The sequence below is a fragment of the Schistocerca cancellata genome, chromosome 5 (assembly GCF_023864275.1).
Source record: "Schistocerca cancellata isolate TAMUIC-IGC-003103 chromosome 5, iqSchCanc2.1, whole genome shotgun sequence".
Taxonomy (NCBI): Eukaryota; Metazoa; Arthropoda; class Insecta; order Orthoptera; family Acrididae; genus Schistocerca; species Schistocerca cancellata.
Window position 1 is genome coordinate 374,689,001 of NC_064630.1, and position 19,426 is coordinate 374,708,426.

The 19,426-nt window shown below is 35.3% G+C and overlaps 1 protein-coding gene across 1 annotated transcript in view; it reads right to left on the reverse strand.

Moving 5' to 3' along the window:
* Positions 1-1,079: 1,079 nt before the first annotated feature.
* LOC126187466 (cytochrome P450 4C1-like) overlaps positions 1,080-19,426 on the reverse strand; it is a 105,208-nt gene continuing 86,861 nt past the window's right edge. Inside the window, exons 8-13 of the mRNA XM_049928563.1 lie at positions 15,055-15,133; positions 6,160-6,269; positions 3,185-3,253; positions 2,910-3,078; positions 1,841-2,020; positions 1,080-1,472 (exon numbers count right to left, since the gene is read on the reverse strand). Coding sequence (XP_049784520.1) covers positions 1,315-1,472; positions 1,841-2,020; positions 2,910-3,078; positions 3,185-3,253; positions 6,160-6,269; positions 15,055-15,133 — 765 coding nt within the window. The 3' untranslated portion in view covers positions 1,080-1,314. The remainder of the gene's footprint in view (positions 1,473-1,840; positions 2,021-2,909; positions 3,079-3,184; positions 3,254-6,159; positions 6,270-15,054; positions 15,134-19,426) is intronic.

Below are 19,426 nucleotides of genomic sequence, written 5' to 3' on the forward strand. Positions count from 1 at the left end.
CGGTATATTTACAACCAGATTGTAGGTATACTGTTTATACTTTGTGTTTTCACATATGGATGTTTAAGCTGTTAGTTTTCTATTTTGTGTGTGTGTGTTTGGATATAAGCATACTATGACATACATGCTTGTTACTGTGCACAAATTCGTATGTGATGCATCTCATAGTAAAGTGCAAAGTGGTCAGAGGGCAAGCTAATGAACCTTCTGATTCTGGAAGGTCAGTGTTTAACAACATTTATCCTATTGTTTTGAAAGTAACATTATTTTGGTTATAACAATCACCTCACCAATCTTGATACAGATAACATGAAATTAGCTTAGAAAGCTCTCATTCAACTGATTATTGAGCTCTATCATGGGTTTGTTTAGTAAACATGAGAGCATCATGGGCTTGCTCATCTAACCCAAACTCCAGAAGCAGGCACTCCAAGAGAGGTATTCTGCATCGCAAGAGGTTTACTGTTAAAATTCCAAGAGCATTCATTCCATGTAGAGTCAGGCAGTGCATTGCTGGCTGCCACGTACACCTTTTGAAATGACCTTCACAAGAAAATCGGAGAAATTTGGGCTCATTCAGTAACATTTGTCCTATGTACCGTCTGCAGATGAAACAAGGAAAAGGGGAAATGATGGTGGTACCAAAAGTATCCTCGGCCACACACTGTAAGGTGTCATGTAGTAAAGTTACAACTCAGAAATTAGCAATTCTGTCAGCTAAATTAGTATAATATCATAATACATTGTCAACTTTATGCAAAAAATCTGTCACTGTGCCTTGTAGGAAAAAGGAGAGAAGAAGGAAAAGTGAATTCAGTGTCTCATTGATGGTGAGGTCATTAGTCAGAGCACAAGCTCAGATTGGGGAAGGATGAGGAAATGAGTTGTATACTTTTCAAAAGAATCATCCTGGCAGTTGTCGTAATTGTTTTAGGGAAACCACAGAAAACTGTCATGTAAGAGAGGCGGGCCCCCTCCCTTGCAACTGTAGAATGTCTGTTGCTGCAAGAAATATTATTTTGTTTATGTAGGGACTATGAACATAGAGAAGCACTCCAACATCCTGTTTCTGAGGCTTTTATTAAAAGAAAGCAGTAACAAATTACCTGTTGATAGGTAATATCCATATAAGAACATTACATAGGTATAAAACATGTAAAAATCATGTTTCAGATTCCTCCTGTAGGAAATTCCTTTGCATTTAGCTATAAAATGAAGCTTAATAGATATTCAAATGTTGATTGATGAGTGTTCATTTTTAAACATGCTTGTTACAGTAGACTTCTCGAGAATGCATCCAAGTTTTCACATTCATCATCTTGATTTCATCTTGACAAGAACTCCGTTTTCTGGCCGCAGAATCAGTTCTCCAATTAGTGTCATCTTTTCTCTATCTTCTACAGATTCTATTTTAAATTTTCTTATTATGTTGGACAAAACAACTTTTTCTTCTAGCAGTGCAAATTTCTGACCTGTGCAGCAAAACATAAGTTACTTGTAAATAAAATTCAATGTACAAAGTGTTAATGCATTTTTGTATTAAAACCATAGTTATTCACAAATACAACTTATTGAAAAATTCAGAAGAGTTACTTTTCATATATTAATTAAGGTTCAATAAAGTAATACTATAGAAATATTTGAAGAAATATTATAAGACAGTATCATTGTCTGAAAAACAGTATCTACTAATTTCTTGATGTATCAAACAATGGAAAATCCAGGATGGAATGTAACAATACTATGAAAAGGCCCTGTGGCACAATAGATGCAGCATCAAAAATATTTGTGCATACATATAAGTTAATACCTTCCTTGTCTTCTATAAACAAGTTCTTACCTATGCAATTTCTTGGTCCACCACTAAATGGTACATATGCAAATGGATGCCTTCCTTGTATTCGTTCTGGCAAGAAATTATCTGGGTCAAAGCGCTCAGGATTAGGCCACTGTTCTGGATCACGATGAGTATGATATATGTGAATGTTTACAAGGGTGTCTGGTGGGATTGTATAGTCATCTGCAAGAAATATTACAACAAATTACTTTTCAGTTCAGAAAGAACTTTCCTATAGTCAGACAGATGACATGTAACTACTATAAATTTTAATGCAATCAGCAGTCTGCAGAACCACCATATATACTTTTGCTCCCTATTATTCTTACTCGCTGAAGAATCAATAAGAACAAAGCTAAATCAGAATCAATGTACCAAGACTAGATAAAAATTGCAGCATAAGATATCAATTCAGTTATGTACAGACAGTTAGAGAATCAACTTACCACTCAGAAATGTTACAGCACACTCAAGGATAGGTATATTGTACTAAGGCAAACAAACCTCATTCTTTTGGAACTCTGGATAGAAGGATGGAAACATGAAAAAAGTGAGAGAGAAGTAGGTCAAAACAGGAAAGAATACCAGAAGTTGAGATAGAGTGCATACTGATTATTTTATACTTTTTAGTCCCATTTTAAAAATGCAGTACATTAAAAAGTTTTTTATTTAAATAATTATTTTCTGGTTTTTAATTTAGTGCTTCTGAAATATGTTATATGGACACTGTAATTGATTGTAAATAAAAAATTAAATACACTGGCACTATTTGAAGCATGCACGCTCTAACATTAATTGAAACGGATGCCAATCTGCCTTTGCACATTTAATAGAAATGATAATAAGGGATAGATAATACACAGCTTTGCAGGGAAAGACAGAATATAATGCAGCAGAGACCAAAGGCCAGTTTGGCAAGTAACCAATCGGCAGGCAGGGAAAGTGAGGTGCCTCATGCTGGCTGTGGATGATGCTACACTGGGCAACAGCCTCAAAGTTTTGGGAACACATGAAAAATACTCCTTTCTTAGGTTACAGTTTACTCAGAAGGAAAAAACTGATAGTGACATACCTATTTTTGTTTCCTTACGGAGTATACGTCCAATAAATGGTACACTGGGATAAAGCCTTAAACCTTCTTTGATGACACGTTCTAAATACTTCATAGCTTGAATATCCTGCATAGTTGTAGGTCTATCAGAACCTTGGAATATGTCAAACAGTTCTTCTGCTACCTTTTCCTGTGAAAATCAAGATGATGTTAGTCAACAACAAACAATCTTAGGCAACAGAAAATAAACACAACTGTCACTGTAGACTCATCTGTTACAGTTGCTCCAAACTGACCTGTACATCCTGATGAAGTCCCAGAAGATACAGAATCCATGACATGCTAGCTGCTGTGGTGTCATGACCCTAGTAAATGAATTTTTATCACATTACATGTACATAAATGAAAATAGAGTTTTTCAAATTCTGAAAAATCTAACTATGAGAGAGTCTACTTCATTTTATTGTTAAAATATATTACTAACTGAGGCATATGAGACTTCGTGGTTGCTGTTGGCTCCATATTAACACTTCACTGTTGTAAATTTGATACATCTTCATCGTCAAACTTTGTTTAAACCCACAATTATGCAAATGTAGTTTTGGCTATGAGGTATAAAATAATCAAAGGAATATATACACCAGGGAAAATGGACAACATTGCACCCCCCACCCCCGTCACACACACACACACACACACACACACACACACACACACACACACAAGAAGAGAGTCTATATTGCAGACACTGTGGTAAATAGCAATATTGGGGAATCATTCATCACAATGGATCCAAGTATCATATAACCATGCTTTTGTGGAGTTAATTTATAGTAAATTTAAAAAATTTCTCATCTGTTGTCAAACATGCCATAACATGCTGGCTGTCTCAACACTACATTTAATAAGCACAAATTGTGCTCCAGGTAAAATGATGCCTAGAGGACTCATCTGCACAATCCTTACTCACTTCAGGGTTGATTTTCTTAGTGTCATATTGAAATTACAATGAATTAGGAACAATGCAATACTGAGGGCACATGAGAGTATATCTCTAACACATCAAAAGTACAACATAGGGAGCAGTTGAACCCTCTTGAAGACATAACTGCTATCAAGGAAATGTCCTAGACCTACATTTGTTCTGCAATCCACTGAACATTACATGACAGAGGTATCATGCAGTCTTCCTTGAATACTGGTTCTCTAAATTTACTCATCATCCAAGAAAAATGTTGGCTAGTGTAATAGTCTAGAAACTGTATCTCATTTTCCTTACATATATCATCTACATTCCCAGAACTTTTGTACAAATCTAAGAATGCGATTCACACTTCCTAATGTAACACACATTTTACATGTTCACCCCATTTTATATCTCTTCTTAGTGTTTCCTCTAAATATTTAAACAATGTTATGGACATCAAAAGTTCAACACTAATCTCATAATCAGATACTGTTGGGTCTTTCTCTTTGTTATGGACATTGTCTTGCATTTATCCATTTATAAAGATAGTTGCCATTCATTGCATGAAGCAAGAGATTTTTTTCAATTCCTTCTGGATTCCCACCTGCTCTGACTATATAATTGTTGAGAATAATTTTTATTTATTCTACTATTGGCCAATTTCAGCTGCAGAATCATTTTCAAATACACTGGAGTGTACAGCAACACAAATATTGGCCAATTTCAGGCATAGATCCATTTTCAAGTGGGTTTGAAATGTCCCTACAAAATTTACAAATTATTATTAACTTAAGTCATTAATCTGATTGTGCTGCTGACCATATTTGATAAATTGTTTATAGAGCTTGAGAACATTAGTGTTGTCGTTGTTCCTCTTTGGCGCAACCCAGAATTACTTTTGTTTCTCTTGAATATTTGATGCTCAGTATATAATACTCAGTTCTGTAAGCAAAAGTTCATTGAGGCCGTCACATAATATCTACTGAGATGATTGTATCTTTGTTATTAGTCAAAATGTGGTACACTGTCAAACACCTTTCCAAAATCGAGGAAGACAGAATCTGCAAATCCACTTACATTTACTGTTTTCAAGATACTTAGAATGTATAAAACAAGCTGGGTTTCACAGTGGTGGTTTTCCATGAGTCTGTGCTGATTCTTTGAGAATACGTTTTCCTCCAGCAATATTACTTTATAATTCCGTGCATCTGTTCTTTTATAGTTTTTGTATACAGGAGTGACCTGGACTCTTTTCCAGTCACTAGACTAGTGACGCTGGAAACTGTTGATGGCAACATATTTTTATCAACTGGTACGGTAATATTCAAGCACTCAGATACTGTTACTGAGTTAGTATATAGTATGATATAATTGTCTATCAGAAAGAAACTGCATAGATTTTCAGTCAGATACTGATAAGATTTCAAAATAGTGCAAAGATTAGCAACTTGCTTTAAATGTCCAGAAGTATAAAGTTCTACACTTCACAAAACAAAAAAGTGTAGTATCCTATGATTACAATATCAGTGAGTCACAACTGGAATCAGTCAACTCATACAAATATCTGGGTGTGGCAATTTGCAGGGATATGACATGAAACAACCACATAGGCTCAATCACAGGTAAAACAGATGGTAGACATCTGTTTATTGGTAGAATACTAGGAAAATGCAATGAGTCCACAAAGCAGATTGCTCACAAAACACTTGTGTAACCCATCCTAGAATGTAGTTCAAGAGTGTGAGGTATGTACCAAATAGGGCTAACAGAGGACAGAAGGAAAACACAGAGAAGGGCAACACAAATATTCGTTCACATGTTTGACATATGAGAGAATGTCATGGAGATGCTGAAAAACTTGAACTGGCAGGTGCAAAATATCCTGTGAAAGCCCACTTACAAAGTCTCAAGAACCAACATTAAGTGAGAAATCTTGGAATTTACTATAACCCCCATACAGACTGTGAAGACAAGAGAACTCTATTACAGTATGCACAGAACCATTTAAGCCATCATTATTACTCTGCTCCACATGCAGATGGATTGGAAGAAGCCTTAATAAGTGGTACAAAGGAAAGTACCCTCTGTCATGCACTTCATCCTGCACATTATAGATGTATTTTGTTGAGCCTGCAACTTTTTTTTTCTCCCATCCTGACCGATAAGTCTACCCTGACTTTTCTCCAAGAGCTTGAAGAAGTTAAACCCTTTTGTGTGTGTGTGTGTTCCTCTGACAGCACTTGGTGAGTAGATTTTTTAGTTATCCATTTACATTACATATACATGTCCTGCCAGAATTGTTACCTCAAACATGAAAGTATCCACTTCCTCTCTTATTTCCAGGTCTGTCAGATTTTTCCCACCATCAGAAGCTTCCAGCAACAAATCCAAGAAAGCTACTCGTTTCTTCTTTCCTATCAAAGACAACATTTATCAGCAAATTCAAAACAAAAGAGAAAGAAATTTATTATAAAGTAACTGCTATGACAAAGGTTTATCAGATACACTTTTAAAAAGTAAACTAAGGCTGTTCTGGTTGTATAACATCCAGTTGGCAATAAAAACATGGTTGTAAAAATTATGAGTTTAAATATCAGTTGTGGATTTCCACAAGTTAATTTGTTAATTAGCAACAATGGTCAGTTACATGAAGACAGAAACTATCTGCATCGTGATAGTGGAGCAGGATATTCAACCTAGTGGATGGATCTAGTGTAACATACGACTTTCGCTAAGGTAGACAGCAACTAAAATGGAAATGTTATATGTTGTGCATGTGTTAATTTCTAGCAGTTCAAAGCCTCACTGTTCATAATCAAATGTGCATTTTTAAGCCAACACATATTTCCAAATTTCAGACCTTCTTCATCATAGGAGACAAGAGAATAACACTCTGCCATCTTTTAGAACTTCTGTTGGAAGCCAATCATACTAATTATAAAACTGTCATGTCTGTCTATTTGGACATGTTAATTTCCAAAGTAACAGAATTAAGCACTGCAATCATATCTTTATGAATACAAACTAACATTGAATTTACTTTGCATTGTGTATTAAAAACTTAATGTCATTGCTTTGCTTCTTTCAATAGGTTTTGAAAAAACCTATCTAGTAAGTTTGCTGTGTGTTTTGGTTGCCACACACTGCATACTGCAGGTTTGAAACTTAATGTCAGTTTTGTGTGTGTATGTGTATGTGTGTGTGTGTGTGTGTGTGTGTGTGTGTAAGTGGCCTTCTCCTGTTTTAGTGAAGCAAGCAATCTCTTTGTTCATATCTCCAATCAATCTACTTCAAATGTTGTACACAAAGAGGATTTATTAACCAATAATAAATCCCACACATACAGAATCTTGGGTACAGCTGTAAATAAATCTCTGGGCAATGTTGGATTTCTCAGCTAGTTATGGAATAAAAATCAAAATATGTGCTTCAAGTTTAAAGATAATTCCTATTGAAATGGATTTGCAAATAATAATATTGCTCTATAATGCTGTTCATCTGTTCTTTCCACAGTTCTGAGTACAGGAAATGTTGGAAATTATTGATGTCAATGTATTTGTTATCAACTGAAACACAAATATGCAACAGCACGTCACTCAATGGTCTATGGTGACATGTGACCCTAGCCTACCTCAGTATTACCACTGTGGAAAGGGAACCTACATTGTAACATGGACTCAAAACCACATGTCATTCCAGCCAAATCTTCACATCACTGAGAGGAGAAGGCCAGGTTAAAGGCAGACTGAAATATTCGGTGAACCAAACAGGATTCGGTCCTGTGACTTTTCAGTTTCCACACATGCCCTAGACCACCAAACTCAACAGTTTGTAAGTAGCAGCTGTTAATGATCATCAAATATTAAAATTAAATGACTGTTCACTACCACTGAGTACATTTTAATAATTTAATTAAGAATGATGAAAGAAAATTTCAGAAAATGTATTCTACACCTAGTACGATTTTGTGGGGCATGCTTATGCAGTGATATGCCGCTAATGAGGAGTGCAGCACCAAAATAGGTTTCTTCTCCCCCAGTTTATAAAACACTTCATCTTTGAATTCTAAATAAGTTGTTGACCATATTGACACAAAAGTATTTCTGGTTTTGTGCTAAGCTCTTACTTAATGTTCTGATTCCAAGAATGTGGAAGGCTCATAAACTATTAACAGCTCTATTTTGTTTCTCTTTTAATCTCATGCAGTGTATTGATGGATGGTGCAATACTATCAATACACCCAATTAAGCCTACATACAGCACGATCACAGTGAGCAGTGCAGCATCTCCGGATGGTAAGTCACATGGACCCGCCAGCTAGCCAACTTTATTAAGTCAAGTGGCCCCAGGCCCAGTCTCACATTTATTTAATAGTTAATGTTTTCTCCTGCACTGGAGTGTTGATGATGGCTCTACACAATATAGGTTTTATCTGGATATTCATTAGAATGACTGTGTTATTTGTTCATGACAACTGGACCTGCTAAGGTTCTGAGTATAGTGACTTCCAGCTACCACTATTAAGTTCTTATTCTGTGGACTGTGATATCATTTTGGACAAGTGACTGGTTTCAGTCTTGTCCATGACTGATACCCTCCACCATAATTCAAATTGTCTTAATTCCAATTGTTTTCATTTGTAGTCCAGGGAAATTCACAGGGCCAGTAACTTTTATGAGCTATTTATCATTTAGTCTGTGTATCAGCGTATTCAATATTTTATTAATAAATTACTTTAGTGATTTAAATTGGAGACTACAAAAGTTTGATGTGTGACATTGGGTATGACTGCCAATCATCCACAAATATTATTGGTAATAGGACCATGTTTTATTCTTTTGTGAGTGTTTAAGGATCTTTATTACTTCTCACTTATATTACTGAGGAAAGATTTGAGTTCATACTACAATCAGTTTATCACAATATTAGCTAACAAAAATGAAAGAATATCAGAGAGAATTGTTACACTTGCTGGAATAAATAAATTCTAAAAATAGTATTAAAATATTATCAGTGTGACAAATATACCAACTGGTCAAGAATCATCATTAACACAGACTGAAATTGTGAGCCAACTTGTGAAATTTCCAGATAATCAGATGAATAATTAATTAGTAGTTTATCAGATTTGCAAGAACTACCTTTTGACTTAGCTCACTCTAACAAACTGACAGTTATTGCAAGAATCTGTAGTTATTTTGATATCATACTTTTTCACTTCAGTCTCATTTTACATTTCTATAAATCTTGTACATTTCTGTGCTTTAATGATACAGTGTGGCATGCAAATCACTTGTTTTACACATGCTCTGTAGATTTTGTTGTGTTCTAACACCAACTGTCATCTAATTTTCATTACTTGCTGTTTCCCTTGGAGCTGGCATGTCCACAGAGCTTACAGGTGAATTATACCTTCTGTCATCAATTAACTGTATCTCTGTTCAGCTTCATAACTCCCATGAAACCCTTAAGAAGAAATATTGGGTTCCAACCTTTTGTGATTCAGAATTTACTTCAGCATATTCTTTATGGTGAGCTTATGGTCCAATTTATAACCATGAAGTCTTTCATGACAGACTTGCTGTATTAAATGTTCTAGGTGAAACTGTGTTAATTCTACATGAAAATCTAAGCTTTCGATAATATCCATCATTGTCTTCATCAGAAAATGAACTGACTTGTGAGTGTAATAGGAGTAATAGAGTCACATGGATGTAACTGATGTAGTTGTACCATGGACATGTAATAACGGGAGTTGTCATGCTGTCACAAACTTGAAGCCAACGTTAGCCATATTAGTTGCCCTGAATATTAGGTTCTGGTGGAAGTTTTTACTCAAACATGCCAGGTTGCATCAGGTATGGGTATACTTATCATTCTGATTACAGTGTAAAGGAATCACATTTCATTTGTAAGTGGAATCATTCAAGCAATATTTTCTTTTATATACATCAGTGTTGGCTACTCTATTTACTTTTACTGTAATAGTTTTATTTCTCTCGTGTGACTTTAGATTTCCTATCTGTCCAACTTAAAAAGCTTTTTGAGTGAATGCTGTGAGCTTAGAAACTGACCAAACACAGCAAAATATTGTCATAGTAATTTCAAGAATAGAACATGGACCGAACATCAGTTTCTTTAGTACATATTAATGAAAATGGTGGATTACAAAAGCAGCCTTTTCATATCACATATGTCTCTTCTTAGTTATTTGAAACATACAACAAAAATAAAGTTACATTAATGAGGTAAGATGGATTGTATTGCTGTATCAAACATGCATTTAAGACTAAAAAAAGTCTGAAAATGCCTTTCTGATGCTGTGTTATCCATGAAAGGACTGTAACATTTTCTATTTAAAATGACTGGTGCATGCACACATCAGAAATTAAGAACAAGTAGCAATCATAAACAATAGCCTGCTAATGTTTTGGGCCATCTAACATGGCCATGCTGGCTTCAAAACAATTTACAGCTTCATTAAGTGTCATTTGCCCCTATCATACTTTCATGAGTTTTGTCCACTGGGACGAGGGAATACAGTGGCATCAACAATGATGATTCATCTGGGGCATCTTGTTTCCATTAGGATGTATAATATGGGATACACTCCTAAGCAGTTCATCAGTATCAAGTGCCCACATCCACACATTGCCAAGTTCTTAGTCTATATTTCCGTTAGGGTGGCAAACACCAACCAAGAGTAAGTGAAACTGAAGTACTAAGTTATTAACAGAGAAGGAAATTGGTGGCTTACAGGCAACAGAACTAAACTAAAGAAGTAAATTACTACAAGATCAAATTTTTGATTTATTCCCACAGTAAATTTATTTACTTAATACCTGGTGGAGAGCACCATGAAAGAATACATACTATGTCAGTAACTTAAGGAGGAAAGAAGGCCAAAATTTACTCATAAGCAGTAGTAGGAGAAAAGTTAGAGAATAAGGTGTGTTGACAGGTTTCTGTGTGTTAAATACCAAATTCTATAAAATTATCTGGACTACAAAGAATATATGGAAATGGAGGAAGAGGTAGACATCCCAAGGATGAGGGTTTTAATTGAGAGAAGGGACCTACTTGTGAAGTATAGTGACAATGACTTCAAAGAGCGGTTTGGGTTTCGTGAGAAATCTGTTGAGTCGCTGCTTGGTATGCTGGGGTCATTACTGCAGCATAATTCTGACAGGAACCATGGTTTGTCTCCTAGACTGCAACTTCTCTGTGGTCTGTGAATCTTTCACACAACTACTTATCAAATTGTAGCAGGGGCTCTCATTAACACCCATCGCACTACTGCTGGAAGAGCTTGTAATAGTGTGGTAAATAGTTTAATTACCTTAAAGCCACTGTATGTGTCCATGCCACAGAACAAAGAAACTCTATCACAGAACAAAAGGGACTCTATTGAATTGGTGGATTTCCAAATGTCATAGGGGCCATAGATTGCGTACATATATTCATACTTTTTCCTTCTGGAGCACAAGCAGAACTACATAGAAATCAAAAGAATTTTTTTCCTTCAATACACAAATTATCTGTGATGTCAATATGAAGATTTTGAACATGGTAAGCCACTGGCTGGTCTCCATGCATGATGCATGTGTTTGGAACATTAGAAGAGTTGCTGCAGAATTTGAAAATGGACAATATAATGAGTTGCTTGTTAGAGAAACATCTTATGATTCCTGTGTTTAAACCTCACATGGGAGCCGAAGGGCACTACAACAAATACCACATTGCTACCAGACATGTAAAAGGGTATACATTCATCATTTGGAAAAAAACATTTCCATATTCTCGCTAAAACAATACAACATAGACAACACAAGTGTGGAAATTTATTGTGAATGCTGCACAACTTTGGAATAGAAGTTGGAGATGTGTTTCATCCTGATGCTGTGGAGATGAATGACACTGATCAATGTGCTCAATACACATTTCAGCCAAAAGCAGATGCTGCAGGCAGAAGGTCTAGTATACTTGATGGTGTTAATTCAAATTGTACCTAATTTGCTACTAAAATAACAAGTTCATGTAAAGACTTTTCCTTCTGCAATGAATAAATAAGGCTCTGGATCATCACTGCATCAATGAAATATGCCCTATTTTATAGTTATGTTTCTCTGTATCTTTTTTCCAGCTACGGGATTAACATTTTCATTTTGTTTCTTACTTCAGTTCACAGAATTGTACAATAAAGATGTTTTGATTATTTCTACAGAAAAAAATATGTCTACTTTTATAAATTTGGTAATACAAGTAAATATTAGAATGTGGTGATTACAAAAATTAAACGTACTGATACTGAAATAATAAACATAAATATTATGTCATGTGAAAAACAAGAACATAGTAACCATTGGAAAAAATATCAAGCAAATAAAATGTATACTGAAGCACCAAAGAAACTGGTATAGGCACACTTATTCATATACAGAGATATGTAAAGAGGCAGAATACATCCCTGCCGTCAGCAATGCCTGTATAAGAAAACAAGTGTCTGGCGCATTTATTAGACTGGTTACTGCTGCTACAATGACAGGTTATCAAGGTTTAAGTGAGTTTGAACTTGATGTTATAGTTGGCACATTGGCGATGGCACACAGCATCTCCGAGGAAGCGATGAAGTTGGCATTTTCCCCTACGACCGTTTCACGAGTGTACCGCAAATATCCGGAATATGTTTCTTAATACTTAATTGTTCTTGGCCATCTCCATGTTGCTGTTAGCTCATACTCCAACCTGCAAGTGCTCCTTGAATTAACACGTGTCACCCACCGATAAATTAAGCTAACATGATATTATTATCAGAAAGTGATGCAATAATACAAACAACTTTCTGAGGAGGGCAACCACAGCTTAGAGACATTAGCAGTAACAATAACAACAATCAACATTCAACAGTTGTTTAAAAATTACAACAATTAAAAACTCAAGAATGATGAGATGTTTCCAAAAGCTGCAAAGTATAGATGCATCTACAGGTTTATCTGTCAAAAATACAAATCACAGTGTGAAATTTTTGAAATGGCAGAAATATAGAACTGTAGTGTTGACATTCAACAAGAAACAATTATGAGTACTCGCAATGATTATATTTCCATAATGTGGGTGGAGTCCCAGTTTTCAGAAGTTATCCACGTTAAAAGTCAAACCACAATGGTGGGTTGTCATAACAAAATTGAGTACACCCGAAAGATGTTAGTAAAAATGTACAAAGCATGGCTGCTGAATGAGCCAGGCCTAGAAAAAAGTGGGGGAGGGGGGGGGGGGGGACTAATAATGAATGGAACTGCTGTGAGCAGGGATAAACTGCCTAAAAATAACTGATGTCTAGGGAAAGTATACAAGAAATATTATCCCGAAAATAATAATCCAGTACGAAAACAAAATATTGCAAATGAAAGAAATCTGAAAAATAGCTTACTGGATAACACCACATAGGATTTATCATAAGATCCGGTAGACACCAGCTGCGTAAAACCGATGTAGTAAAAGTTAAAATCGCATGCAATGTGTGTACTTCTGTCACACTGATAAGTGGTTGATGTGGTGTAAGGAGTCTGTGGAGACAAGCAATACACAGGAAAGTGGAAGGCCACATTGGCTAAGAGGTAACCAAAGTAAACACATGAGCAGCTGGAAGAGGAAATCAGATGGAAGTGAAAAAGAAGGGAGATGGCACTATGGACTTACGTTGTTCATTGCATCCATGGGCTGCATACACCACATGTTCCATTCATTATTAGTTTTTCTCTCATTTTTTTCTAGGTCTGACTCATTCAGCAGGCATGCTTTGTACATTTTTACAAGCATCTTTTGGGTGTCATCAATTTTATTATGACAACCCACCATTGTGGTTTAGCTTTTAACGTGGATAACTTCCTGAAAGCCGGGACTCCATAACTGTCACCAACATTATGGACATATAACCATTTTGAGTACTTGTCATTGTGTCTTGTTAAATGTCAAAACTATGGTTCTGTATTCCTACCATTTCAAAACTTTTTCACAGTGATTTGTATTTTTAATAGATAAACCTGAAGATGTTCCTACACTGATGTGAAATCAGTAGCTGCGAATAAAGCACTTCTTACAACTATGCAGCTTTTGAAAACACCTCATCCTTCTTTACTTTGATTGTTGTAATTTTTATGATAATTTGAGCATTGAGTGTTGTTATTGTTATTCATGGTGCAATGTTTGTGGCAATATTTCTGAGAGGAACTGAAATGCCAGCAAAATGCTGAAATGGCTTACTTCTTTAGTAAAAAGGCATTTTTACTTTAGTTACAACTAAAGAAGTAAATGGAAATTGAGCTTTCCGACAGTTACTAGAAAAGTATATTACTATGGAAGTGTTTCTAGAAAAGTATATTACTATGGAAGTGTTTCTAGAAAAGTATATTACTATGGAAGTAATTTACTAAAGTGGTCCAAATTAAAGAAGTTGTTGGTATGAATTCTGATTTCCACAGCCTCTTTGATGGTTGAGACCCAGTAATTTAATTTTCTTAGCTGCCTAAGAAAATCAAAGAGATGTTGCAGCCTGTGAAGATTAGTCATGGCCTCAAAGTCTCAAGTTTTTACAGTTTTCCATGTCACTAAATGGGCCAATCTATCTGAACCACTTCTTAGTGCTGTACTGAATGTCAGTGACACACCGAGTACAAAAATCTAGAAAAATCTGCTGTTGGCAAACATACACAAGTAAGGACAATATCTTGTTTCAGCAGACATGAATCGTTGCCTACACTTCAAACTAATGGAATACAATAATCAAAGAGCCTATAGAAATCAGAATGTGTGTGAGTGACTTCATTGGAGATGTGTGCTAGTCCTCAACAAAACATAGAAGCAAGAATTTAATACCAAGAGACTGTGTAGGAGTAGGCCTCCTATTGAACATAGTGTATAAATGAAGATGCTATGGCACAGTGTAATCTCTGCTCACAGTGAGCAGTTGACATTACTGCATCATTAGTGTTTGTGTGATCCACTTACTTCTTTGACAGTCAGTTGCTTTCTAATGAAGACACGGTGGATATTATTGAAAGCTCAGATTTTTACAGAGAAATAATGTGACAAATGCACCGACAACATTTATAGTCACATTTTCAACTAGTGTTTAAACTTTGTAAGGTCTACATATTACAGTACACATAATTATATCAATATTGTGTCATGTGTACCTACCAAAGACTTCCTCCTCATCATCTTTGGGATTCAGATCTTTATTATTGTTCAGTCTTGAGGCCTTTCTCTCCCTAATTACCTGTAACATTGGGCTTCACATTACCTTAAAAATATTGAAACTGTGTACTTGTGTGATATATTTTACAACTGTTGTAGAACTACAGTAATGCATATCAGTAATGAATAACCTTGACAGTTCACAAAACATTGTATTACTCTTTGAGAGCTGATTTATGAAAGTAACCATCAGAGAAAAAAGCCTATTTTGGAAACAAATCAATAGTAATCCCTGATACTGAAAAATTGTTCAACACAGTTTACAAAAGAAAAAAATAATTATAATCTGCTCTGTGACATCCACCACTGTATGAAATTCATTTTATACAAATCATGATACAAACTGTGTATGACATTAACTTCAAATACACTAGTGTGCTGTTATTAATAGAATATTGCCACATGCACTTTCTCATCTAATGATTAAGATACACATATTGTTAGATGACTGTTATGACTTGATTCAGAAAACATCTCATCGTATAACTTTGCATTGAGACACCTGAAATGCAGATACACAGTTGTAATCAAACTATTTTTGGTAAATATGTTACTTTTTTATACAATTTAGTAGTTGCATATGATATTTCAAATATTATCTTCTGCAAGTTTCTGAATTAAATATCAGAAAGAAAAGGGGAACGAATAGGCAGACAGCAAAAAGTGCTAACACACTGCCAATATATTTAGAATTAAAACGCAAGTTGGAAGAAAAGCACAGAATGAAACAGAAAAGATTTAAAATTTTTGAAGCCAATAATATCTGTTAAAACAAAAAGTATTTGATGTATCACAGAACAGCAGTTTCCAGTCGATGGAATAGCAAGTGGAATGATAAAATGATAAAAACAAAGGATACAAGCTTATAATGAAAGAGACTCACAAAATAAGGGGATAAAACATAATAAATGAATATTAGGAAGCTGGTTGGGAATGGAACAAGAAACGGGGAAATGAAAATGCTTGTAACTGACTTGAGTGAAGTCACTTAAATATGATATGCAAATAAAACTATGGAAAGTTGCATATCTGGGAATGTAGTATAGTGAAATAAACAAATACATTTTATATAGCAGAATTAATAAAAAGTATAACATAATTAAGGAACTCGATAATGAATGCAGGAAAGTGTGAAAATCAGGGAACCGGTATCAGCATAACCATGTGATAGATAGATAGATTGATTGATTTTTATTGTTGTAGAGACCTCAGAGATCATCTGAGGCATTACAAAAGTCAATATTACATAGTATAAATGTTACACAAATAATTACAAAAACAAGAAAAATATTATGCAATATAAATATTACACAAATAATTATGGTACCTTCACACAAAAACAAAACAGAGAAACTTCTGGTACAAATTGATATTGCATAGTAAATTTAGCCAATTCCAGACTTACTCATATATAGAAGCATATAAAAACTGGTCAAAAAGTGTAGTCATACCATATTCTTTGTCTCCCTTAAAAATTCATCAGTTTCATAAATGCTGAGCTCAAGAAGAAATTCTTTTACTTTTTTTTTTTTTTTTTTTTAATTATTGAATTGGAAGATCCCTGATATGTTGGGGTATGGTATTAAAAAATTTTATGGACTTGTATAAGAAGCACTTTTGTGTTTTTTTATAGTTACATCGGAAATATCTCTTAAAACAGTGAACTGTGCTTACTCAAGATTGTATTATCAAATCATTTTCATGGATCTGATAGCATTTCACCATAATTATTTCAAGCTCAATCTTGTATTAAGTGCAGTGTTGTTGTTTGTCATGTGTCTATGTCATCCAGTTTTGACTGGATCATATCATGAGGACACAATCTGACCATTGTGCCTAAGAATAAGAGAAAGGGTGATTATTTATATAGCTGGTGCCACATGGCACAAATTTTAAATCACTGATTATGTTCACTATCAAGCTATAAGGGGCAGTCAAATGAAAACAGATCAGATGGGAGAAAAGTAAGTAAACTGTTTACCGTTTCAAAATTAATCACCATAAGTGTTACTACTTCACCCCACTGTGAGAGATGACTGTCAATGCCTTCATGGAAAATTGTTTTTGGTCGCCTATGGACCCTTGATTGAACCCAGGTGTCAACTCTTCATCCAAAACAAACTGATGGCCATGAATGTCTTTCTACGGAGCTCAAAAAATATGGAAATCACATCAGGAGAGATTGGGATTGTATAGTGGATGAGTGAGGGCTTTCCAGCAAAACTTCTATAGTGTAGACACAACATTCAGGCAAGCATTATCCTGCAGCAGACTGATGCTACCTGTAACACTCTTAGGTGCTTGGACTTGATGGCGCTCTTCAATTTTTGCATAGTGGCCATGTACTGCTGTGCGTTAATTGTGGTGCCATGTTCAAGAAAGTTAATTAGCAGTAGGCCCTTACAGTTGAAGCAAAAGGTCAGCATGACTTTCTTGGCACTGGCATGCACATCTTCAGATTTTTTTTAGTGGAGATGAATCCATATGCTTCTATTGTTGCTCTCCAGCTCAAAATGATGACACTATGTTTCATCTCTCATGACCATCTGGAACAGGAAACAATATTCTTCATCATGAAACCATTCCAGGTGTTGCAGGAATGTTGAGGTTCTATTCAATTTCTGCTCCTCCATCAGGCTGCGGGAAACCCACTGTGCACAGATTTTGCTGAACTTCAGGTGCCCTGTTACAAGGGCATGAGTGGTACCATGAGTGATGCCCAACATGAGCCATGTCCATCGTCGCTCATTTTTGATAGCAGCATCCACCACAGCAAGGACAGAAGGTAAGTGACACAATGAGCTTGACTGCTGTCTTTAAATGACACCTGTCCTTCTCAAAATCATTTAGTCCATGCAAACACACTTGCAAGTGACATACTTTTTTTTCCATACACAGCACACATTTGGGCTTGAATTTCTCTTCCTGACACTCCATACACAGTCAAAAACTGCACTTCACCTTGCTGTTCTTGTTTCCCAGTCTTGGCAGTGGAGTCAGATGCACATATGACTCGCTGACCTTATGTCGAACACATATAACAGAGAAATGGTGCAACAGTTAATGTTTCTGTGTTCCTTCCTGACTACCAAAAGAGGACACTTCTATACATACTTCTACCAGCCTTGCCAATGTTCACTACATGCTTGTTATATAGTCTGTCTTGTTTTCATTTGACTGCCCTTATTAGGTTGGTCATGGGTGACAGAATCTCAGTAGAACTTAATTTGCATAAGATGTAATGGACAGAAGTCTGATCCTCAACAAGCAGCAGACTTCAGAGAAACACCAGGACAAGATACTTTGAGGCAAACTGAATTGTTAGCCATCTGTGTCAAAAGACCAGTATTTTGTGTTATACTCACCATAATACAATGGTAAAACTGTACAAATTGTGGTGGAAATTATGATACATGGAACACGAATAAATGTCCTAATACCTTCTTGAATGAATACTCATGATCCAATTTAAAAGCCAGTTCACAGTAAGTGTTAAGCTAGAGAGAACAGGAAACATGTTACAATCTGTACAACATGTTAGAGAAGATCTCATGTGGCAGTAGCAACATTATGATGTCTATGCATATCAGTGACTTCTTTGAAAGTCTGTCATATTACTGACACACAGTCTGTGAATCCATGAGAGATGAGCACATGATGTATTAGAAGACAGAATCCACTGTAGTTTCAAGTTGTTTCATGTCATTCTAAACATATGTAAGCTTACTCTGAATATTTTGTCAATAATCTAAATGTCATTGTTCCAGAACAGTTTTGTTATTTTTACTTTTGCTTTTCACTTAAAACTGTATGTCTGTCATTTTGTTAATGTTCAGACAAAAGTTCTTGCATGTTTTCACATTTTCTCTCCTTCCTGCTTTACAGCATAATCTTCTGTGGCCAATAAAGTATTTTTCTTTCAAGCTGTGCAGTAAGAATAACGTGCAGAGTTGTTAACTAATTATCTTGCAGAAAATACCTTGGGATTCTTACACTTACACTTATAACTCCAATGTAAGTGTAAGAATTCTAAGGTTCTGTAAGCACGCTTTTCATTATCAACTCCGCATAATATTCTCATTGTGCAGTCTCAGTAAACAATAGATATGAGTTACAAATGAAGTGCGATACATTCAACTGCAGTACAAAATAGAAAAATAATTTCTGCATGTACTGTGTCTTCCACTCTAATATAGCATTGTTTCACATGTAAGACAATATGATTTAGCTGGTGATTTCAATACAGATTCCTTAAAGTACATTACAGTTTATGAAAAACTAAATGATTTTCTATGTAGTTATAACCTGTAGACAG